This window comes from Leptopilina heterotoma, unplaced genomic scaffold (genome assembly GCF_015476425.1).
Source record: "Leptopilina heterotoma isolate Lh14 unplaced genomic scaffold, ASM1547642v1 Lhet_54, whole genome shotgun sequence".
Taxonomy (NCBI): domain Eukaryota; kingdom Metazoa; phylum Arthropoda; class Insecta; order Hymenoptera; family Figitidae; genus Leptopilina; species Leptopilina heterotoma.
In genome coordinates this window covers 1,598,956-1,624,744 of record NW_025111118.1, presented here as the reverse complement: position 1 = coordinate 1,624,744, position 25,789 = coordinate 1,598,956, and the positions used below count along the sequence as shown (strand labels likewise).

Sequence of the window (25,789 nt, the reverse complement as noted above, 5' to 3'; positions counted from 1 at the left end):
TCGGTTTCGAAAGATTCGGAAACGATTCTTTCGGAACCGGAATCGTTCCGATTTCTTTCGGTAGTTTAATTTTCCTTTTATGTTTAAGAATCGGAATAGATTTTTTCGATAGTTCAATCAAAAAATTAAAAATGAAAGAATTAGAGAATTAAGGAAAAAAGGAAAAGGAGTAAAAGAAAGTAAAAAAGAAAAGTAGAGTAAAAGAGTACCAGTCGAAGATTCGCAGTCTTCCATTCCCTCTTCGAGTTCATCCCACCATGGTGGTTGCACCAATCTTAAATCAGCACGTTTCACAATAAAACTGTCACTTTGATCGTCATCCCTCGGTATCTTAACAACAAAACCCTTTGGCCTTGTTAATATTTTGCACACAGTCCCTTTAACGAACATATTAGTCATTGCGTCAATGTGACTATTTGTAGTTGGACACCTGACGCACACTTTTGTATCTATTTTCACTTGACCCACCGATGGGCTTGCATCGCTTATCACATCGTACTTCCCAACGCCAAACACATCACTGTAATGCACTATTTTTCCCTCGCCATCAAATTCAATTCGTACCTCGCCATGACTCGCGCTACGTATAACACCAGGAAAATATCGAGAATCTCTTAAAGCTAATACACGATGATTGCACCACTCGCTGAGATCAATTCCAACGGGAGGTGGCCGTGGACGTGAACGCGGTGGCGATGATTCATCGCGCAGCGAATAATCCACTGCTGTACTCTGTGGAGGTAAAACAACCACCGACTGGCCTGAGGTTATCTGCAACAAAAAGAGAGAGAATTCTTTAAAATATTTAAATTAATCTTTTAATAAATATTTCAATCAACTTTTTTAATATTTTCATCTAATTTTTAATAAATAATAAATCTATATTAATAATCATTTTTTATTTTTTGTAAAATGAATGCAAAACTATCCTTAGCTAACTTTTTTAGATAAATGCAACCCATTTCTACAATAAAACTTTTAAAAAAAAAGTATTTTTAAATTTTTTTTCGTTTTTTTAGATCAAATTTTTTCTAAAAAAATAGTGATTTTTAATCTTTAAGCAAGCTTTGCAGGAAAAGTTATTAAAGTTTTTTATTTAAAGATCAGTATGTAAAGTAAGAAATTTGCTACATTAGACAAAAATAATGAGGCTAAATGACATAAAAAAGAAGGAAAAATGTTGAATTTTAAGAAATTCGGTTTTTTGAATTTTCCATAATTTTAGATTTTTGACCAAATGGTGGAGACTATTAAATAAGTAAAGTATTTTTAAAGAGCACAAAAATAATGAGGCTTAATGCCATAAAAGAGAAGAAAAAATGTTGCATTTTAAGAAATTCGTTTTTTTGAATTTTTGCTAATTTTCCATAATTTTAGATTTTTTACCAAAGAGTGGAGACTATTAAATAAGTAAAGTATTTTTAAAGAGCACAAAAATAATAAAGCTAAATGCCATAAAAAAGAAGGAAAAATATTAAATTTTAAGAAATTCGGTTTTTTGAACTTTTGCTAATTTTCCATAATTTTAGATTTTTTACCAAAGGTTGGAGACTATTAAATAAGTAAAGTATTTTTGAAGAGCACAAAAAATAATAAAGCTTAATGATATAAAAGAGAAGAAAAAAATGTTAAATTTTAAGAAATTCGGTTTTTCGAATTTTTGATAATTTTTTATTTTTTGCTGAAGGGTGGAGACTATTCAAATAATAATATTATACTACCGAAATAGCTAATGGCAACTAATTATTAATTTGCCGGTCAAATTAAATTCCCGGCTATTTTCTGATTTTCCAGATTGGTAGAAACATCCTTCGAAATAATTCAATTTTTTTTATATGTTGTAAAATTCTTCTTAAGAATTAAATTATTCTTTATAAATAATAAAATTTTACGTAGGAATTCAATTATTTTCAATAAAGTTTTCATAAACTTCAATAGGTAATCAAATATTTAATTATAATTATTAACAAACACGATTACTTTAAAAAGTTTTTGTTTAATTCATTTTTTGGAAGAATTCAATTATCGTCAAAATCTTTAATAATGCCTATTCTTCGATAGAATTTAATTAGGATTTTTATAAATTTTAATAAAATTCTTCGCAAGAACTTAATTATTTTCATAATAATAAAAGTCTTCGAAGGAAAAAAAAAAAAAAAATAATAAAAACAAAAAAATTAATTCAACAAAACTGTTTTCAATTAAAAATCATAATTTAATTTTGAATCTGGAATAATTTAATTCTTGCGTAGAATCTTTATAGGAAAATTGTATTGAAAATAATAATTCAATTCTTATAAAGAATTTGATCAAAAGATTAGAAAATAATTGGATTCTTTCGACAAATTTTATTAAAATTGTATTGAAAATAATTGAATTTATCTAAAGTATTTTATTATTTCGAAAATAATTGAATTCCACCGAAGAATTTTATTATTTATACTTGAATAATTGAATTCTTACAAATTTCTTTCGACGAATTTAATTAAAATTTTATTGCAAATAATTCAATTTTTATGTATAGAATTTTAATAAAATTTGTAAAAATAATAATTGAATTTCTGCGAAGAACTGCATTAAAATTTTCAAATAATAATTGAATTCCCGAGAAGAATTTTATAAATTTTTATTTTGACATGATCTTTATTAAAACTTTTGAAAAAATAAAATTCTTTTTGAGAATTTTAATTAAAATTGAATAGAAAATAACAAAAAACTTATAAAGAATTTTATCAGCATTTTTAAAAATAATTAAATTTTTTAGAGAAATTTTATTATTTATGAAAATATAATTGAATTACTGTAAATAATTTTATTAAATTGTTTGAAAATAAATAAATCCCTACGAATAATTTTATAAATTATGAAAGTCATTGAATTCACGTCAATTGTTGAAAATAATTTAATTCTTTCGAGGATTTAAATCAAATTTGCATTGAAAATAATTCAATTCTTATGAAGAATTGTATCAAAAGATTCGAAAATAATTGAATTTTTTCGACAAATTTTATTAAAGTTTCATTGAAAATAATTGAATTCCATAGAAGAATTTTATTATTTATGAAAATAATTGAATTTCTAAGAATAATAAAATTTTATTGTTTTTTAAAATAATGGAATTCCTGAGAATAATTTTATAAATTATGAAAATCATTGAATTCATGTCAAGAATTCTATTAAAATTTTTGCAAATAATTGAATTTTTTCGAAAATTTTTATTCAAATTTTTGATAATAATAAAAAATAAATTAAATGAAATTTTATTTTAAAGAAATCTGATTCAACAATAATTTAATATTAATCCAAGTTTTATTTATCAGATTTTTGATTCAACAGATTACTCATTTCAACGGAAATGATTTTTTTTAAAATGAAAATACAGTTAAATAAAAGTTTTATATTCGATTTTTTCTTTGTAACTTTTATTATTTTCGGAGTAAATATTGCAGTATTCGAAGTAAATTTATAAAAATGAGTCAAAAATTTACTTCGAGTGGAGCAAAATTTATTCCGAAAATAGTAAAAGTCGTAAAGCAGAAATTCGCACAAAATTTCAGACACTTTACGTTTTTCTTTGTAAATAGTAAAAGTTGCTCTATATTTTTTCCGTTTTCAGTGAAATAGAAATTCTGTTAAATAAGAAATCAATTAAGAATATAAAATAAAAAAATAAAATATTAAAATAGAAAATCCCAATAAAAAAATTGGGCTAAATAGAAATTTGTAAATTTAAATAAAAAGTAAAAATTAAAATTAATTAAAAATTAATAGGTAAATACAGAAAATTCAAACTAATCATTTTTAACAAATTTTCATTCGCTCCATTTTCCAAATAATTTGATCAGAATTTTCGATTGACAATTCCATAAAATTTTCAAATTCTCCTCGTAGAAAATATTGTTTTCCTCGCTCAAAAATAAAAATTTGTTATTCTGATGAACAGATAAGAAGAAAATGTACCTGAAAGCATTCTACTTGTTGGACAGGTACTTGTTGGATTGGCGAGTGTTGGCGTTGCTGTTGATGAGGTAAAGACATATTTGAATGAATTGATGATTGATGACATGTGGTGTAACTAATTGGCTGATTATTGGCGCGAATAATCATATTATTGACATTTGCGGTAACATTGCTTGTCTTATCCATTTCCTCAAGTTCCGATGGATCAAATTTTCTTTTCTTCGGAAGTTTCTTTGCGCTGATCGTTGGATCTGATGGATCACGTTGCGGCGGCGGTGGTGGCGGGGGTGGTTGATCAGCGGTACATTTTTCATTAATCACCATACCACCCCCGCCAGTTCCATATTGCCCCCCGCCAAGGGGGACAATATCCCTCTTCTCATGCATCTCAGGATGCGCAGTCAGCATTTTGCCCGTCTCACACTGCTCTGCAAAAAAAAAATTAATTTTAATTTCAATAAATGAGTTCTTGCAAATTATTTTCATTTTTAAATTATATTTCAATTAAATTAGAATTAAATTTAATTCTATTTCAATTAAATTATATTAATTTAAAAAAATTAAAATAATTTCAATTAAATTCATACAAAGAATTTCAAAGGATATCAAATTGAGACAAAAAACATTTTTGATTCGTTTTTTGTCTCAATTTTACATCCTTAGAAAAATTGTGTACACGTAAAACTTATTTCCTTATAATTTGACAAAAATTCACAATTGTTTGACAAATTTTTCAATTAATTACTAACGGAAATTCAATTATCTTCAAAAAATGTTTATTGTAATTTTTTTAAAAACTAACTTTTTCTAAATTTCTGAATTCATTTATTCAAAGTTCAATAAACTTATTAAATAAATGTATAAAACTTTTATGCATATTTTCCATAGAAGTTAAAATTTGAAAAAAAAATTCAATTTCAAAACTTCTAAAATTTCATTACATTTAAAATTTGCAACTGCAATTTTTCCAAAATGCAATTATTTTCTGAAATTTCAAACTAAAATTCTTTTATAAATCAATTATATTTTATATTTTTGAGAAATTTACCTGAGAATTCAATTATTCAAAATTTTCCAAAGAAGTAATTTTTAACTGATTTTTAACAAAAAAAAAATTCAAAATTCAAATCTTAAAAAATTTCAACTTGAAACCTTTTAAAATTTAATTCTTTCTAAAAATTCCTAGTAATAGGTAACTCTTACAATATTCAATTATTTTCTACATTTTTTAACTCAAATTCTTTTCTAAATCAATTATTATCAATTTCTTTAAAGCTCTTTGAGAATTCAATAAAAAAAAATTCCTAAAATTCAAATTTAATTATTTTTAATTCCTTTTTACAAAATTTCGTTTATTTGAAAAAATTTTCTTCTAACATTCAATTGTCAAAAATTAAAATTAAACATTTTCTCAAAATCAACATTATGAATTATGCATTTTGAATAATTTTCAAAAATTTCTTTGAGAATTCGCAATTATTTAAATAGAAAAATTCTATTATTTTCTAGAATTTTTAGCTTAAGTTTTTGGAAAATTCAATTATTTTGTAAAATAAATATTTTAATGTTATTGACTTTCTACAGCAACTAAAATAAGTCAAAATTCAAATTTTTTAAAAATGTTAATTCAAAACGTTATGAAATTTAATTATTTTTAACTAAAATTCTTTTAAAAATGAAGTATTTGTTAAATAATTTTTCGAATTTTCCTTGAAAATCCAATTATTTAAGTAAAAAATACTATTATTTTACAGAATTATTATTAGAAAGTCGAGCCAAGCACAAGTCGGCTCGATGTATCGAGTACTCGAAAAATTTGAGTACTCAGGTAAATACAAGTACTCGATTAAATTCGAGCACCCGAGTGAATCAGGAATAGGTACGGCTCAGTCCCTACTAGAACTCTGGTAATTTTCAGATGATTAGATTAAATAAATTTGGATAAAATAAAATTTTGTTTTCCTTTTTATCAAATTATGTTTGTCTGATGGCGTTCGGGTGAGGGTGCTACAACTTAAAAATTGAAATAAAATTGTCTATTCTCCAAGATTGTGTAGGGCTCAGTCCCTACTAGAATTCTGGTGATTTTCAGATGATTAGAATAATTAAATTTGGAAGAAATAAATTTTTATTTTCGATTTTACCAAATTTTGATTGTCTGATGGCGTTCTGGTGAGGGTGCTACTACTTAAAAATTGAAACAAAATTGTCTATTCTCCAAGATTGTGTAGGGCTCAGTCCCTACTAGAATTCTGGTGATTTTTAAATGATTAGAATAATTAAATTTGGAAGAAATAAATTTTTATTTTCGATTTTTCCAAATTTTGATTGTCTGATGGCGTTCGGGTGAGGGTGCTACTACTTAAAAATTGAAATAAAATTGTCTATTCTCCAAGATTGTGTAGGGCTCAGTCCCTACTAGAATTCTGGTGATTTTCAGATGATTAGAATAATTAAATTTGGAAGAAATAAATTTTTATTTTCGATTTTACCAAATTTTGATTGTTTGATGGCGTTCGGGTGAGGGTGCTACTACTTAAAAATTGAAATAAAATTGTCTATTCTCCAAGATTGTGTAGGGCTCAGTCCCTACTAGAATTCTGGTGATTTTCAGATGATTAGAATTATTAAATTTTCAAGAAATAAATTTTTATTTTCGCTTTTAGCAAATTTTGATTGTCTAATGGCGTACGGGTGGACCTGCTACTACTTAGAAATTAAAATAAAATTCTCTTTTCTTTAAGATTTTGTAGGGCTCAGTCCCTACTAAAATTCTGGTGATTTTCAGATGATTAGAATTATTATATTTGGAAGAAATAAATTTTAAATATCTTTTTTACCAAATTTTGTTTGTCTGATAGCGTAAATTAATATTTAAATGTTTTTTGAATGTCTGGAATTAAATAATCAAAATTATTCAAAATTCAAGTTTTCAAAAAAGGGATAAACAATCATTTTCTAGAATTTTAAATCTTAAAAGGTATTTTTTTTACTTGAAAAAAGGCCAAGGATAAATTTTTTTCCCTCTTTTAATTTGAGGGGGGAATTTAATTTATTGAAACTAAGAATTGAGAAGAGAGAAGGGAGGGGGGGGGGATTGATTTATGACCGATATACTTACAATCGATACAGTTGAGAGGAGGCTGTAGACCGGAGTGCGGTAAGTTGAAGGTGGGAGGATGATGGCAACGGCTGGGTGCATACCTTAGCACCCGGCTGTCGGGGACGGGATGTGTTGTGTCAGGGCTGACACTTCTCAGCTTATCTTGCAAAACGGTTGTTCCCTCTCCCAGCTCCAATTCTTCTTCCCAAACCCAGCTGCCGAGCATCCTCCCCCAAAGATTCACTTCTTAGTCCAACACTTCCGCCTTCTTAATTTGTCTCACTTTTATCAACGGTTTCCTAAAACAATACAAATAAATACTCATCAGTATGGGAAAATTTACATTTAAAAAAAAAAAAGAACAAGTTTCTATACTCTCTAAAATGATGATTCTTTTCCATTCAATTATTTTCACAGAAGAAATCTGAGTTTTTTAAAAGGAATAAAACAATTTAATATTCTAATCAAAAAATTTTAATTCAATTTTTTGCAGGACTTTCTCGACAAGATTTAATTACTTGTAAAAATTCTAATGAAATCCTTCGCAGAAAGTCAATTATTTTCAAAAATTTTAATGAATTCTCGAATAATTGAATCACAAGATTCAATTATTTATAAAATTTTCAAAAACAATAAAACTTTTCCCAAGAATTCAATTATTAATTAAAAAAAAATGTTGGTGTAATTTCTCGACAAGATTTAATTAATTGTAAAAATTCTAATAAAATTCTTCGCAGAAATTCAATTATTTTAAAAAATTTTATTAAAATCCTTCGCAGAAATTTTATTAATATTTCTTAAAACTTTAATAAAATTCTTGGAAGAGATTCAATTTTTTTTTTCAATTTTCAATGAAATTTCTCGACAAGATTCAATTATTATTAAAAATTTTAATGAGATTTTTCACAAAAATTTAATTATTTTTTTTCAATTATTTTTATTCTTTCTAATAATTTAATGATTTTTATAAATACTAAAATTCTTTGCAATAATTCAAATTTTTCAAAAGTCTTCATAAAATTTTTCGCAGAAATTCAATTATTTTGAAAATTTTCGTAAAGTTCTTCGTAGAAATTCAATTATTTCAAAATAATTTAATAAAAATCTCTTAAGGACTTCAATTATTATTTAATACAATTTTAATAGGATTTCTCGATAAAGATTCAATTATTTTAAAAAGTTTTAATGAAATTCTCCATAGAAATTCAATTATTTATTTATTTCTAAGAAATTCTAATTCTAATTCAATTCTATTTTTAAAAATTTTAATGAAATGCTTCGCAGAAATTCAATTATTTTTTAAAAATTTTAATAAAATTCTTCGAAGAAATTCATTTATTTTCAAACATTTTAATAAAATTTTCTAAGGACTTCAATTATTATTTAATACAATTTTAATAAGATTTATCGACAAGATTCAATTATTTTAGAAAGTTTTAATGAATTTCGCCATAGAAATTCAATTATTTATAAAACTTTTAATGAAATGCTTCGCAGAAGTTCAATTATTTTTTAAAAATTTAATAAAATACTCCAAAGAGAGTCAATTATTTTGAATTCAAATTTTTTAAAAATTTTAATGATATTTTTCACTAAAATTGAATTATTTTTAAAAATTTTAATAAAATTCTTCAAAAAAAATTGAATTATTTTAAAACATTTTAATAAACTTCTCTAAATGATTTCAATTATTTTTAATAAAATTTTTCGACAACATTCAATTATTTTAAAAAATTTGAATAATATTCTTCACAGAAATTCAATTGTTTTTTTTGAAATTTTTAAATAAAATCAATTAAAACTTTAACAATTGTTTAGGGAAGAAAATATTTCATAATAAATTTTAAATATTATTACAGTTTTACAAAATTTAAAATTTCAGAAAGTTCATAAATCTTTTGCAATATAATTCCCAAAAATTCATACTATAACTCTTCGAATATTCAATTATTTTCTAAAATTTTGACTGAAATTCACTTTTAAATTAATTTTCTTCAGAAAGTATAAGGGGATTTCAATTATTCAAATCTGAGAATTAATAATTGATTATTTCTTCAAATTTTATTTTTAGAAAGTATTTTATTCAAAATTTTATAAATAATTGAATTATTTCGAACAATTTTAATAAGATTTACAAGAATAATTGCATTTTTGGAAGAATTTATTCAAAATTATATTTAAAATTATAGAAATCCGGCAAAGAATTTTATTATTTATGAAAATAATTGAATTTTTGTGAAGAATTTTATTTAATTTTGAAAATTATTTAGAATTGGCAATAAATAATTGATTTTTTATTAATTTTATTATTTATTAGATATATTTACTAAATAATAAAAAAATAATTAATTTGACAATATTATTGGAATTATTTTTATTTTAATAAAATTTAGAATTGAAATAATTAATTTAAAGTAATAATTTATTCTAATTTATTTAGAATTGAAAATGAATAATGATAATAATAATAATATATAATATAATATATATATAATAAAACAAAAATAACAAAATATAATTTAAAATACAATAAATTAAAAATAAAAAGAAAAAATTATTTTTTCTTATTGTAAGGCCGTATATTGTTTAAATAAATAAATAAACAAAAATTTGAAATATTAAAATGCAAATTAAATTTAAAAAAAAATTAAAATGAATAAACTGAGATGCAAATAGTATAATTTTCAAAATATAGAAAAAAAATTGCAGATTTAAAAAATACAATTTTTAAAAATATATAAAAATAGAACAAAAAAAAAGTACAGCGTAGCAAAAAAAGACACTAAAGGATACTTGGATTACAAATCTGACACTAAGACACTAAGACTGTGAAAATTCTTCTGCATATAGAAAGAAATCCTACATATATACATAATTCGCTACTGAAAAGGAGATTAGAGATTTTCGCACGCGAGATAATATTACGAAAGTATGTAATATTACAAATGAATGACGCAAACATTGGGTGTAGAGAGAGAGAGAGAGAGAGAGAGAGAGAGAGAGAGAGAGATAAATATATATAAATTTCGTAGGCGTACCTATGGCTTATAGTATTAATTATAATAAGTTTCCTACGAAGTGTCAGAATGTCAGACATCCACTCTCGCACGTGTCATAGACAAATACATGCAACATTGTCTCTATATATACATATAAAAGTCTACCTTTCATTCTGAAACTTTGCGCTTGCATATATGCATGAACACACAGGTAACCCCTTGCATACATATGCACATAACTTATCAAAGAAAATTCTATCTCACTTTTTTCTTTTTCATATATATTCTTTATAGTTCTATAATCTTCAAGACAAAGTCATATTCTATAATGCGATAATAATTGCAACATTTTATTATTAGACGCGATTGAATTAAATTTATATTTGAAAATATTTATTATTCGTCTCTTATGCGTTTCATTGAATGCAAAAATTGTTTAAAACAAAGAAAATTTATAAACAATATTAATAATTATAATTTCCATTTTAGTTACAAATTAATTAACTGAAATTCTAATTTTCAGTCCAATTACAATTAACTAATTATAAATGTAATTTTTATTATAATTTGAATTAAAACTAATTTTTTAAACAACATTAATTTAATTAATTTACTGAAGTTTTGTATTTAATTACAATTTTTAATACAACTATAATTAAAATTATAATTAAAATTCTTATTTTAAATATAATTTTCATTTCAATTATAATTTTTATTTCTACACGGAGAGAGAATATTATATTAAATTTTGTAAAAAAATTTTCAAATTGGGGAAAAAGTGCGACAAGGCGAAATTTTAATATAAAAAATACTAAACTTTAAAAAAACTTATGTGAAATTTAGCATAATTATATCAAATATCAAGAATATTAATTAAATTCTAATATAACTTTAATAAATTTCACAAAACTTTTTTTAAAGTTTAGTATTTTCTATATCAAAATTTCGCTTTGTTGCACTTTTTTCCCCAATTTGTAAAATACTTTTACAAAATTTAATATATATATTCTCTCTCCGTGTACTAGAATTACAATTATAGTTAATTAATTAATTATAATTCTGTAAAATAATTAAAATGCAGTAAAAATTCTAATAATAATTTACAAAAATAATATTTTTACTCTCAAGGAAAATAGACATAATATTTTTTGGAATAATAATTCTTTTTTGCTTTTTTATTTAAAGAACTAATATTAATAACAATAATTTTTTATCGAATGTTTATAAACGAATAATAATTTTTCTCATAAATATTTAAATATAATAATTGTTCTCAAATCTTTAAACAACGAATAATTGTTTCTCTCAAATACTTAAATAACGAATAATAATAATAATTTTTCTCAAATATTTGTAAGGAAAAATAGTAACTTTTATCGAATATTTTTATAAGTAACGAAATAATTTCCAGAGAATATATTTCAAAAAAAAATTAATTTATTTAAATAAAAATTTAAAAAAACAAATAAATTAATAATACAGAAATGAATAAATAAAATTAATAATTCTCTATTGTAAATAATTAAAATTCCAATTTGATTAAAATAATTTTCTCTCAAAATAAATATTTGCAAATTATAATATTATTATTATTATTATTATTAAAAAAAAAGAGGAACAAATATAATTGTGAATCAATCGCAAAAATAGAACAATAAGATAAATAGGCATCGCATGTAACAATGAGAAAACGAGGAAGCGCTTATAGATATATTTATGTATCTATATGTATAAAAACGTCAACGCGAGTTGAGCGCATCGATTGAAAATCGCACACACAATATATATATATATATATATATATATATATATATATATATATATATATAACAATCATCATGCGGGTGTTTATTATATGAGTCGAACCTCAGAATGTGTTGTATAAGCGTGCGCGTGTATATATTTGATTCAACGCGCCACGAGAAATGAGAATTGGAAGGGATTATGTAAACAGTGCCGTAACTTTACAACTTTTCTTGGGTAGGTGAGATATACACAATATTTTATATATACACTTTCACAAGAATGTAAAATATAAATATTATTAGATGAAGAAAAAGAAAATTTTTTAATTAACGTAATAATTCAACGAGAAAAGAAAAATATTTAATTATAGGAAAAAAAATGTTTTTTTCTTCATTTTTAATTAAGTGAATCAATAAAATTAAATTGAGAATTAAATAAAACACAACGAAATTAAATATTTAAACATTAAATAAAACAAAAAAGTAAAATTAATAAAAACTGAAATTAATAGAATGAAATTTTAAATGAAACAAAATGAAAATTAAATAAAAGTAAAATGAAACAAAATAAAATTAAGCAAAAGTAAAATAAAATTAAATTAAATGAAATAGAACGAAAAAGAATGAAAAGAAAATTAAGTGACAAATAAAATTAATTGAAATAATTATTATACAAAATAAAATAAAAATTAAATAAAACAAAATCGAATGAAAGAAAAATAAAATAAAACAAACCGGAATAGAATGAAATTAAAATTAGGGAATTAAAAAATTGAATGAACTGAAAATAATAATAAAATAAACAAATTAAAATTAAGTAAAACAAATTGAATTGAAAATAAAGTTCAAATTAAATAAAAATGAAAGAAACTAAAACAAAACTGAAATGTAAATGAAATAAAAACCAAATTAAATTAAATTAAATAAAACAAAATAAAAATGAAATAAAACGAAAAGAAAAATATTGATGATAATAAAAATTTTTAAGTAAACAAAAAAAAGGTTGTAATAAATTTAATTTTAAGGAAAATAAAGAGCGCAAACGCCGTTGACTTTATCGCACTTCAGTTCAATGAAAAGTTTCAATGATTCATGAATTTTTCAATACTTCAATGAAACGTTTCATTAAGTGACTTCACTACGACAATATATACACCTAAAACCCGTAGCCTAATTTTAAGACACTTTACGTTTTAACTTTAAAATTTCATTCATAGTAATTTACAACTCATTTATAATTTACTGTTAATATAATTATAATTAATTAAATAACATATAATAAAAGTAACAATTATTAACTAATAATAGTAATAACGATAACAATAACAACAATAATAATAATTTATAATATTATTATAATATAATTTATAATAATAATAATATTATTGTAATATAAATTATAATAATTATATTATTATTATTATTATTATTATAATAGTAACAATAATAAGAATAATAATAATAATAACAATAATTATTATTTATTAATCATTAAGCATGTAAATAAATAAATTAAGATAAAAATAATAATAAAAATATGAAAATTATTATAATTTTAATTATTAATTATCAATTTTCAATAATAATATAATAATAAAAAAATAATAATTATTATTATTATTAAAGCTTCTCCCGTCTATAAATAAATTATTGTTATTTATGCTTTTCGGCTTTGAACGCAATTGATTATTTATTATTATAAGAACAATTATAGTTATCACTATAATTATCGCAGTATTTAGTGTAAAAACAATTAAATAAAGAAAATTAACATAAATCGATGTCAATATTTACATATATAATTATTAAATTTTACTTTGATCTAAAATTTAAAAAAATTTCTTACAAAAAAAAAGTAAATATGACATGCACTATTTTTACAAAATGGGAGATTATTTTAAATAAAAAAAAAATTGTTATCTTATTTCTTTCAGTGGAGATAAAAAAAAATGAGCAGTAAAAATAAAAGTATTGAAAAGAGATAAAGGAATTATGTTTTGTATATATATTTCTTTTTTTTTTTGTAAAAAAAACAAAAGGAAAAAAAAATTAGTTTGTCCCAAATAAAATTAAAACAATTGAGAAAAATAAATTCATGAAAAACATTGCAACCTTCTGGTTTCCACTTGATGAAGCATTTTACCTTCGCCTTTGACCTTTATAAACTCTAAATAAAAATTCAATTTTATAATTTTAATTTTAATTGTTATTTAGAATTTTGTTTCATATTATTGTTAATTTTCTTTTTTTTTTAATTGTAAATAAATTTTCTTTTTGACTTTATTCGATGGGTGCAACAAAATGTGTCTAAATACAAAAAGTGATAATTTATAATCAAAAATGTAATTATTGAATAATTATTAATAATTTATGTGTTAAAATCAGAATATAATTTTTGTAATTATTATTTTTATTATTTATGTGTTAAAATCAGAATATAATTTTTGTAATTATTATTTTTATTATTATTATTATAGATAATTTATTGCAAAAATGCAATTAATAGTTATTGACAGTACGTGTTAAGAACCAGGAAATAATAATTATTATTAGGAATAATTAGAATAATTATTATTATTTTTATAATTAATATTATATTTGAAATTATTATTATATTAATTGGTAATTTATTGCGAAAATGTAATAAATAATAATTAACAGTAAAAATAAGAATTAGAGAATAATTATTATTTATTTTATTTATTTATTTAAACATAAAATATAATAATAATAATTATTATTTATTATTATTATTTGTTTTAGTTATTGTACATAATTATGTATAAACAATTATAATTAAACATTTCAAAGTATAAATATTTGATTAAAAAATAAATAAAATTTCCTTCTCCAAAGGTGTTAAAAATTCGTTGAAAGTCTAAAATGAATCTTATTACGATTCCAAGATCCAGGTTTGAGAGAAGGAGAAGACTTTCAGCCACGAGTTCAGAGGGGAAATTAAAAGAAAAAAAAAAAAAAAAAAAAAGAAAGAAAGAAGGAAAGAAAGAAAAAAAGGGAACATAAGTAAATAAAAAATGAAGAACCAAGAAAGAGAGTGAGAGAGGCGCGTCGCCTGCGTGGCCGAGGCTTTGAAAACAAGTCTCTTTGGATGGTGTGTGTATAAGGACCAAGGGTAATGTACCTACTCAAAGTCTGACTCACGGACATTCCCACTTCCATTCTCACGAAGAAACTATCCGCCATTATGTTGCATGACCTGTCGCTTCCTATCTGCCGTTTTAGAACCAATTTCTTATTTCTCCGCGGAATCATTTGCGCTTCCAAATAATACTGATACTAATAATAATAATGAGAATAATGAGAAAAATTATAATAATACTAATTGTAATGTTCACATAGTAGTACAAAGAAAAGTAATAACAATAAAAATTACAATAAAAAAAAGAAATAAAGTAATAATAATAATAATAATAATAAATGTAACATTCTAAACTGCTTTTCACTTCTTAGCTATTTTACTATTTCCGGGAAAATTTTACTACTTTTTTTTGATAAAATTTAAAAATAAAAATTACAACTACTAGAAGGGAAAGAAGCACTGCAGTGCTTCTTTCCCTTTTAGTAGACTGCAAGTTAGTACAATTTCTCACTAGTCAAAATTTTTAATAATTTTTACTAGTTAAAATTTGTCCTGTTAAAATTCTCACTATTAGTTAAAATTTTTGATAATTTTTACTAGTTAAAATTTTTCTTGTTAAAATTCTCACTAGTCAAAATTTTACTAGTTAAAATTCTCACTAGTTAAAATTTTTACTACTTAGAATTCTTAACAGAAACAAATCTTGGTAGAATAATTTACTGCCAGTAAAAAATTTTGCTATACTAAAAATTATTACTACTTGAAAGCGTTACTAGTAAAAATTCTTGTTAGTTAAAAATTTTACTACATAGTTAAAATTATTTCTAGTAAAAGTTTTTGATAGTTAAAATTGGTATTAGTAAAACTTGAAGCTAATTAAAAATTTTAATGGTTAAAGTTTTTTCTATAGTAAACATTTTTGCTAGTTAAAACTAGTACTACTTAAAAGTGTTACTAGTAAAAATTCTTGTTAGCCAAAACTCTTCATAATTAAAACTTTTACTAGTTAAAATGTTTGCTAGTAACAGTTCTTACTAGTTAAAATTGGTACCAATTAAAAATTGAAGCCAGTTAAAATCCTTGGTATTTAAAATTGTTACTAGTAAAAATTAAAGGTATAGTTAAAATTGTTGCTACTTAAAATTTTTACTGGTTAAAATTGGTACTATTTAGTAAATATAAAAGCTAGTCAATATTCTTACTGGTTAAAATTCTTGCTAATAAAACATGTTGCTAGTTAAAATTTTTACTAATTAAAATTCTTGCTAGGCAAAATTTGTACTAGTTAAAATCCTTGTTGCTTAAAATTTTGTATTGCTAAAAATTTATACTATTATACTAGTTTAAAATGGTACCTACTTGTAAAAATTGAAGCTACTTAAAAATCTTACTGGTTAAAATTTTTACTCGTTAAAATATCTCCTAGTAAAAATTCTTGGCTATTTGGTATTCTTACTACTTAAATAAAATTTTTATAGTAATAGTTTAAATAACTAGTTGAAATTCTTACAGGTTTTAAATTCTTTATAGTTAAAACTGCTACTGGCAAAAATTTTTTTTTCAATACTTGTTTATAATTATTTAATAATAATTGATGCCATTAAAAATTTTTGCTCGTTAATATTCTCACTAGTTAAAATTTTTTTAGTTAAAATTCTTACTAGTTAAAATTCTTGATAGTTAAATTTTTACTAATTAGAATTCTTAACAGTAACAAGTCTTGATAATAAAATCTATTACTAGTAAAAAATTTTGCTACTAAAAATTATTACTACTTAAAAGCATAAATAGAGTAAAAACCATTAGTTAAAATTTTTAATAATTAAAATTTTTCTAGTAAAATTTTTTTAGTGTTAAAATTGCTACTAGTAAAACTTAAATCTATTTAAATATTTTAATGGTTAAACTAGTACTACTTAAAAGTGTTACTAGTAAAAATTCTAAACAGTTGAAAAACCTGCGGGTAAATATTCCTGCTGATTACAACTTTTACTAATAAAAGTTCTTGACAGTTAAAATCGTTACTAGTAAAAGTTTAAGGTACTAAAAATTCTTGCTAATAAAAATTCTACATAATTAAAATTGCTAGTAGTAAAAATTTTTGCTGTTTAAAATTTTTACGACTTGGAATTCTTAACACGAAAAATTCTTGCTAGTTTAAATTCTCACTAGTTAAATTTGTTGGTTAGTAAAAATTCTCTCTAGTCAAAATTCTCACTAGTTAAAATTGCTGTCAGTAAAAATTCTTGTCAGCAAACATTCTTGTTGGTTGAAATTCTTTCTAGTTAAAATTCTTTCTAGTAAAAAATTCTTGCTAGTTAAAAATTCTTTCTAGTAGAAATTCTTTCTAGTAGAAATTCTTTCTAGTAGAAATTCTTTCTGGTAAAAATCCTTGCTAGTTAACATTCTTTCAGGTAAAAATCCTTGCTAGTTAACATTCTTTCTGGTAAAAATTTTTGCTAGTTAAAATTCTTTCTGGTCAAAATTCTTGCTAGTTAAAATTCTTTCTAGTAAAAATTCTAGTAAATAAAAAATATAAAAGAATTTATTTCTATATAAAAATTGTTGACTAATTAATTCCATAAACTGTTTATTATTTCAGACGTAACCAAATAATAATAATAAATCTCCTAATGCGATAATCTGTTCAAACATTTCGCCGCCAAGAAATTGTATCGCATCATTGAATTACACTTTTTTTTTTTACTATTAGGAATCAAGCCTATTGGGTCTCACCCCCCCTCTCTGAATATTTAAAAGTCAATGAAATTGTCCTTAAGGAAGGTTTCTTTTTTAAAAAATACAATCTCGGTTTATGGCCACAAGTTGCAGAACATTTCTTCTGTATTATATAGAATAAAAAAAAAAAATGATGAAACGATATAGACAAGCGAAGGACAGTGTATCTTTCGACTTCGAGAGGTTTCCATTGTGATTTATCTAATTACACTTGACCTGGAGTTTTAGGCGCGGTGTGTAAATTGTAAAGGCCTTTTAAAACCAAATTCAGTAAGATATGGTGCGTACACTGTGTTATTGAGACGGTTCAAACGGGGACAAAATTTCTCTCTCACTCTTCTCTCTTTAGGAGAGCAATACCAAATATATATATATATATATATATATATATATATATATATATATATATATATATATATATATATGTGTGCCTAGCAAAAGACCCTCTTCAGTTTGAGTCTTTTTCTTCAATGTCAGATATTGTCAAAAGAATATATTGTCGACAATTTTTTCCGGACGGCGTTAAGAAATAAAAGCTCTATAATAATAATAAACTGACCCATCTCCCATGAAACGTTATTATGGACGCAGTTAAGTTATGAATCGTGCAGGTACCTGGCGAACTATCAGACTCTCGTACCTCCACTTGAGTTAAGCCGACCGGACTCTTTTATATTGAGAGAGAAAAAAAAAAGAAGTGAGAGAGAGAGAGAAAAAATATGAGGGCGTATCTATTACAAGGTATGAGAAATACTATTGATACTTGCGGATAAAATAACGCATTGATTTTCAAAGATTAGGTGGGACGTACACACATTATCACTTCTATTCAATTCTAAATTATAATTCTTATTTTCCTACAATACTCAATATTCAACATATTGTAAAAATAAATTATCTTAAGCAATTATTATATTGCCTGAGAGTAAGGTTTTGTTTTTGTCATTCATTCAAAACTATTTTTGGACTTTAAATACATTTAAGGAAATTTTAAATTTTAAAAGCAGTTTCATATTTATTTTTTTTTTACTTCATTAGCAATACTTAAATTTTTAATAGTGCAGTAATTTTAAGTAGCTTGAATTTTTACTGAATTTTTACTAGTAAAAATTTTAACTAGCAAAAAATTATACCCTTCTTTTCTTAAAAAGACTTTTCTTCTTAAAGTTTTATTAATATTTATTCTTAAAAAAATGTTAACTTAGTAAGAATTTTAACTAGTTTTAAATTTTACTAGTACCGATTTTAACCAGAAAGGAATTTTACTAAAAAAAATTTAAATAGCAAGAATCACAAGAATTTAAATGAATTTTAACTAGTGAGAATTTTGACTGGCGAAAACTTTTACTAACAACCAATTTAATTAGCAAGAAATTTACTAGAAAGAATTTAAACTATAGTTAAAATTCTTTCTAGTAAATTTCTTGCTAATTAAATTGGTTGTTAGTGAAAGTTTTCGCCAAAAACAGCAAAAACATTTACTAGCAAGAATTCTAACAAGTAAAAATATTACTAGTACCAATTTTAATTAGCATGGATTTTAATCAGTAAAAATTTTAGGCAGCAAGAAGTTTTTCTAGCAACAATTTTAACAAACTTGAATTTTTAATAGTAATAATTTTTACTAGGGAAAAGTTTTACTAGAAAGAATTTTAACCATTTTTTAAAAAAAACCAATTTTTGCTATTTTTAGTAGCAAAATTTTTTATTACGATTACTTTTAACTAGTAAGAATTTCAACTATCTTCAATTTTCACTAGTATACCGATTTTATCCAGAAAATATTTTTATTAGCAAGAATTTTAACTACTTTCAATTTTTAACTACTAAAAATTTTAACTAGAAAGAATTTTAACTATCAAGAATATTTAATAGTAAAAATTTTAATTTGTCGGAATTTTTACTAGCAATTATTTTTGCTAGCAACAATTTTAACTAGCAAGGGTTTTAACTGTCAAGAATATTTAATAATAAAAATTTTAACTAGTAAGAATTTTTTCTATCAACAATTTTTGCTAGTAAAAATTTTAACTATCTTGAATGTTTTACTAGTAGCAATTATAACTAGACAAAATTTTTACTAGTAAAAATTTTAACTAGTATAAGAATATTAAAGTTTTAATTTTTACAGTAACAATTTTAACCAGTGTGGATATTTACAGGCAAAAATTTTAGTAAGAATTTTAACTAAATTGAATTTTTACTAGACAAAATTTTTATTAGCAACAAATTTAACTATTAGATTGAACTTTTTACTATAAATAATTTTTATTTAAGTCAATTAAATGCTATTGTTTAAAATACTGAAATTATTATTGGTTCAAATAAATTTTATTTGAATTTAAATAATGAATTAGAATTAAATAACAAAAATTATTTGATTTAAGTAAATATTTATTTGATAATAGGCAAGTAGTTAATGTAACAATAAATAAAAGTAAATTCAAGTAAAGTTTCAAGTTACATACTTTGACACATGAAAAGAAAAAGAATTTTCAAAAAGAAAAGTTCTTTCAAATAAAGAAATTTTTGATACTACAAAATTCGATGGAGAAGAAAATTTTTTTCGAAAATAAACTGTGAACCTTACGGATTAGAAAATTTCTGCTGAATAGATTCGTTTAACTTAAAAATATCCACTGGGAAAAAGAATTTTTGGAAAAATAACTTTTGAAACTTACGGATTAGTTCAAGGGGAAAAAAAATAAAATAACTTTTTCACCTTTCGTATATAAAGTATAAAATCTTATTTTATAATAAATTTATATCACAAGAAAAATCGAATTCCACTTTAAACAATAAAGATTTTCCACGTCTAATTTTCTAAGTAAATAGAAAAAAGAAATGGCATGAGCCAAAGGTTAATACGAAAAAAAATAATATAAAAGAAAATGAAAGAGGTGGGACGAACAATTGAAATGGCCATTTCAAAAATTTAACTCCCTTCTTCGTGGAAGGTTTTCTTCAATTCAATGAATACAATAATTTTTGGACAAAAGAATTTTTCACGCAGATCATAGCATAAGAAAAGTAGGAGAATATTCTCTTTTTTCTCTTAAATTTCCTAAAAAGAAAAAAAAATTATTTTCAATATATGACTTTTTTAAGACAATCTGCCTTTTCACTAATCCCCATAATAACTTCAATTCTTCCTGAGAATTCAATTATTTCTTTTTTTTAATACTTCTCAGAAAGTTCTTCGAGAATTTACTTCTTTCAAAAAAAAATTTAGTTTGAAAACTTTCATTTTTGTCAAATAAATGTACATTTTTTTCACAATGGTTACAACTGAACATTTTATTTGTTTCAAATCAAAATTTTCATTGGCACGAATACATTTTTTTCGGGGCACGAATTGGACTTTTATTTGATCTAAATTATTGATAATAAAAATTGTTGCCAGTAAAAATTTTTGTTAGTTAAAATCCTTGCTAGTTAAAATTTTTACTAGTTAAAATTCTTTGCTAATTAAAATTTTTACTGGTTAAAATTCTTGCTAGTTAAAATTCTTGCTAGTTAAAATTTTTACTAGTTAAAATTTTTACTAGTTAAAATTTTTGCTAATTAAAATTTTTACTAGTTAAAATTCTTTCTAGTTAAAACTTTTACTAGTTAAAATTCTTGACAGTTAAAATTTTTACTAGTTAAAAATGTTGATAGTTAAAATTCTTACTAGTTAGAATTTTTGCTACTTAAAATTTTTGCTAGTTAACAGACTTACTAGTGAAACTTCTTCCTATATAAAAGTTCTTGCTAATTAAAACTAATACTACTCAAAATTCTAATAAGCAAAAATTGTTGCTAGTAAAAGTTCTTGCTGTTTAACATTTTCACTGACTAAAATTTATACTAGTTAAAATAAGTACTAGTAAAATTTGAAACTAGTTAAAATTCTTGCTGTTTAAAATTGTTTATTGTTTAAAATTCATGCTTGTCAAATTTAGTACTAGTATAAAATTTGAAACTAGTTAAAATAATTACTAGTAAAACTTGAAATTAGTTAAAATTCTTGCCGGTAAAATTTTTATTGAGTTAAAATTAGTAATAGTAAATTTAAAATGTAGTCAAAACTTTTTAAAGATTAAAATTCTCGCTAGTAAAAAATAGTTGTTGGTTAAAATTGGTACTAGTTAAAATTCTTAAAAGAAAAAAACCTTGTTGGTTACAAATTGTCACTGCTTAAAATTCATGCTAATTAAAATTGGTACTAGTAAAATTTGAAACTAGTAAAAATCATTACTAGTAAAATTCCTTGCTAGTAAAATTTGAAATTAGTTAAAATTCTCACCAGTAAAAATTTTTGATAATTCAAATTGTTATTAGTTAATTATTCTTGATAGCAAAATTTGAAACTAGTTGTAATTGTTGCTGGTAAATATTTTTCCTAATTAAAATTATAACCAGTAAAAAATATTGCTAGCCAAAACTCTTCATAATTAAAATTTTTACTAGTTAAAATATTTGTTAGTAAAAGTTCTTACTAGTTAAAAATGGTACCACTTAAAAATCCAAGCCAGTTGAAATTCTTGCTAGTAAAAATCTTTGGTATTTAAAATTGTTACTAATAAAAATGAAAGGTAGTTAAAATTGTTGTCACTTAAAATTTCTACTGGTTAAAATTGGTACTAGTAAATTTAAAAGCTAGTCAATATTCTTACTGGTTAAAATTCTTGCTAATAAGAAATGTTACTAGTTAAAATTTGTACTAATTAAAATTCTTGCCAGACAAAACTTGTACTAGTTAAAATTCTTGCTGGTTAAAATTTTTTATTATTGACTAAAATTTATACTAGTTTAAAAAGGAATTTGTAAATATTGAAGCTCGTTAAGAATGTTACTGGTTAAAATTTTTACTCGTTAAAATACCTCCTACTAAAAATTCTTGCTATTTAGTATTTTTACTACTTAAATTCTTTGTGATTGAAATCGTTAGGTACTAGTAAAATTTTAGGGTAGTAAAAATAAAAATCCATGATAATTAAAATTCTACCAAATTAAAATTGCTACTATGAAAAATTTTTCGACTTGAAATCCTTTACACGAAAAATTGTTGGTAGTAAAAATTCAAACTAGTTTAAATTGTCACTAGTTAAATTTGTTCGTTAGTAAAAATTTTCACTAGCTAAAATTACTGACAGTAAAAATTCTTGCAAGTTAAAATTTTTACCAGTAAAAAATCTTGCTAGTTAAAATTAGTACTAGTTAAAAATTAAAGCTAGTTAAAATTGTTGCTAGGAAAAATTCTCCATAGTTAAAATTTCTTACTTGAAAAAATTTAAACTAGTGAAAATTGTTGCTAGTAAAAATTCTTGCTGGTTAAATCTTTTATAGTCGTTAAAATATTGATATTTCTTGATCAATTTACTAATTCCATTACAGGTTTCATAAGGATATCGAAATTGAGACAAAAAACGAATCAAAAGTGTTGTGAAGCAACGTTTTGATTCGTACTTTTGTCTCAATTTTGATATCCTTAGGAAATCTGTGATGTTAGTTTCCTAATTCTTTACAAATTCGTCAATTAATTTAATTAATTAAATTTATTAAATTTATTAATTAATTCCTCTATTATCAACATTTTCCTCTCTGCTCTAATTACAATACCCTGTAAACAAACATTTTTCTCCCTCCACATTAAAAATACCCATATATTTTGTGCCCATAGTAAAAATCAGGGAAAGTTCCTGCAGCGAGATGAGAACAAGACGACTACGACGACTGTTTTCCAGGTATAGTAGAGAATGGTCCATTGGATGATGGCTCGAAAAACTATTCACGAGGTAAGAGCTTTCTTTTAACGGTCCTTAACAACCTGTAACCGATCCCTGGTCCAGAGTAAGAGAGAGAAAATTCAAGATAGAGTTTGTCTATCCGCAAAGAGATTCAAGAGACAGAAAGAGAGAGAATCATATACACAGAATCGTTTTTGCGAATACCGTGGGGGCTTTATAATGCCTCTCATAGAAATGTGAAAATTCACAATGGACACACAGTGGAGTTTTCGAGAGGTTTTTGAAGAGTCCACTCGAACATAAATCAGATAGGGCAATACTTGTTGAGTCAGGTAGAATGTAGATGGTAAAAAGGGCGGATCGTAACCATTGTGCCCATACCACACCATTCAACAAAGAAACTATAGTACTACACTATACTATACTTTACTATACTTCACTATATACACTACTCTATGTAACTACATTGAAAATTCTCTTGATTCTGGACCATATTCTTTTTGGATTTCGATTATCTTCACCCTAACACAAAGATACACCTGTTTTTTTTTCTCTCTCAAGTCGTTCGGGACAATTTTCTTTTTCCCCGATTGTTTTACTACCTGCGATAGAGAAAAAGAAAAAGAAAGAGAAAGAGAGAGAGAGAGAGAGAATCAGAGGGGTGCCTCTCGATAAACACACAGACACAAAACACACACGCATTGTGTATATACTAGAATGCATTGTTTTCATTCTGGCTTGAAACATGTGCGGGAGAGAAACAGGACGTTGAAACACGTGAGGCAACCCCCATTCAGATTTCGGCATGCGGGAATGATAGCCATTGAAAAATTTATCACTGTTCGCAAGTCGTGCGTTATCCACACAACAGCGAAAACGTGAAAGAGATTTGACAAATGGAATTCAAGATTACATGCGACATTGAAAATAGTTTTCTTATTTTCTTAATGCCACACACAGGTTATTTGTATATAATCGCATACATATAGCAATATTGTACATATTATCCTTCCGTATAACTTTTTTTTAATTTTTCTTTTTCTCTCTGATAATTTATCTTAATAATTTTTTTTTTCTGAATGAATTTTTCATTAGCAAGAATTTTATCTTGTTTCAATTTTTTACTACTGATAATTTTAACTAGAAAAGAATTTTAACTATCAAGAATATTTCACCGTAGTTTTCTTTAAGGATATCAAATTGAGATAAAAAACGAAATCAAAATGTTGCTTCGCAACACTTTTGATACGTTTTTTGTCTCAATTTGACAGTTGCAGAAAAACTGTGATAGTAGAAATTTTAACTAGTGAGAATTTTTACTAGCAACAATTTTAACTAGCAAGGGTTCTAACTATCAAGAATATTTGATAGTAAAAATTTTAACTAATAAGAATTTTTACTACGAACAATTTTAACTAGTAAGAATTTTTCCTAGCAACAATTTTAACTAGCAAGAATATTTGATAGTAAAAATTTCAAGTAGTAAAATTTTTTACTAGCAACAATTTTAACTAGCAAGGGTTCTAACTATCAACAATATTTGATAGTAAAAATTTTAACTAATAAGAATTTTTACTACGAACAATTTTAACTAGTGAGAATTTTTACTAGCAACAATTTTAACTAGCAAGGGTTCTAACTATCAAGAATATTTGATAGTAAAAATTTTAAAGGAATTTTTACTAGGAACAATTTTAACTAGTAAGAATTTTTACCAACAACAATTTTAACTAGCAAGGGTTCTAACTATCAACAATATTTGATAGTAAAAATTTTAACTAATAAGAATTTTTACTACGAACAATTTTAACTAGTGAGAATTTTTACTAGCAACAATTTTAACTAGCAAGGGTTCTAACTATCAAGAATATTTGATAGTAAAAATTTTAAAGGAATTTTTACTAGGAACAATTTTAACTAGTAAGAATTTTTACCAACAACAATTTTAACTAGCAAGGGTTCTAACTATCAACAATATTTGATAGTAAAAATTTTAACTAATAAGAATTTTTACTACGAACAATTTTAACTAGTAAGAATTTTTCCTAGCAACAATTTTAACTAGCAAGAATATTTGATAGTAAAAATTTCAAGTAGTAAAATTTTTTACTAGCAACAATTTTAACTAGCAAGTGTTCTTTTCTAACTATCAAGAATATTTAATAGTACAAATTTTAACTAGTAAGAATTTTTACTATCACCAATTTTTGCCAGCAAGAATTTTAACTATCTTGAATTTTTTGCTAGTAGCAATTATAATTAGAAAAAAAATGTTTACTAGCAAAAATTTTAACCACTAAGAATATTTCTCTACAATTTTCTTTTTCTTTTGATAATTTCTTTTGATAATTTGATTTAATAATTTTTTTTCTCGATGATCTCAAAAAAATTTCTCTACACAGAAAAAAATG

The 25,789-nt window shown here is 23.4% G+C and overlaps 1 protein-coding gene across 7 annotated transcripts in view; it reads right to left on the bottom strand.

Annotated features, from left to right (window-relative positions):
* The window catches only part of LOC122508429 (protein capicua homolog), an 84,682-nt gene that overhangs the window by 24,027 nt on the left and 34,866 nt on the right, over window positions 1-25,789 (bottom strand). For all 7 annotated transcript variants that reach the window (XM_043621765.1, XM_043621772.1, XM_043621769.1 and 4 more), the window contains exons 2-4: window positions 7,082-7,362; window positions 3,961-4,388; window positions 210-771 (exon numbers count right to left, since the gene is read on the bottom strand). In XM_043621765.1, coding sequence (XP_043477700.1) covers window positions 210-771; window positions 3,961-4,368 — 970 coding nt within the window. In that variant the 5' untranslated portion in view covers window positions 4,369-4,388; window positions 7,082-7,362. The remainder of the gene's footprint in view (window positions 1-209; window positions 772-3,960; window positions 4,389-7,081; window positions 7,363-25,789) is intronic.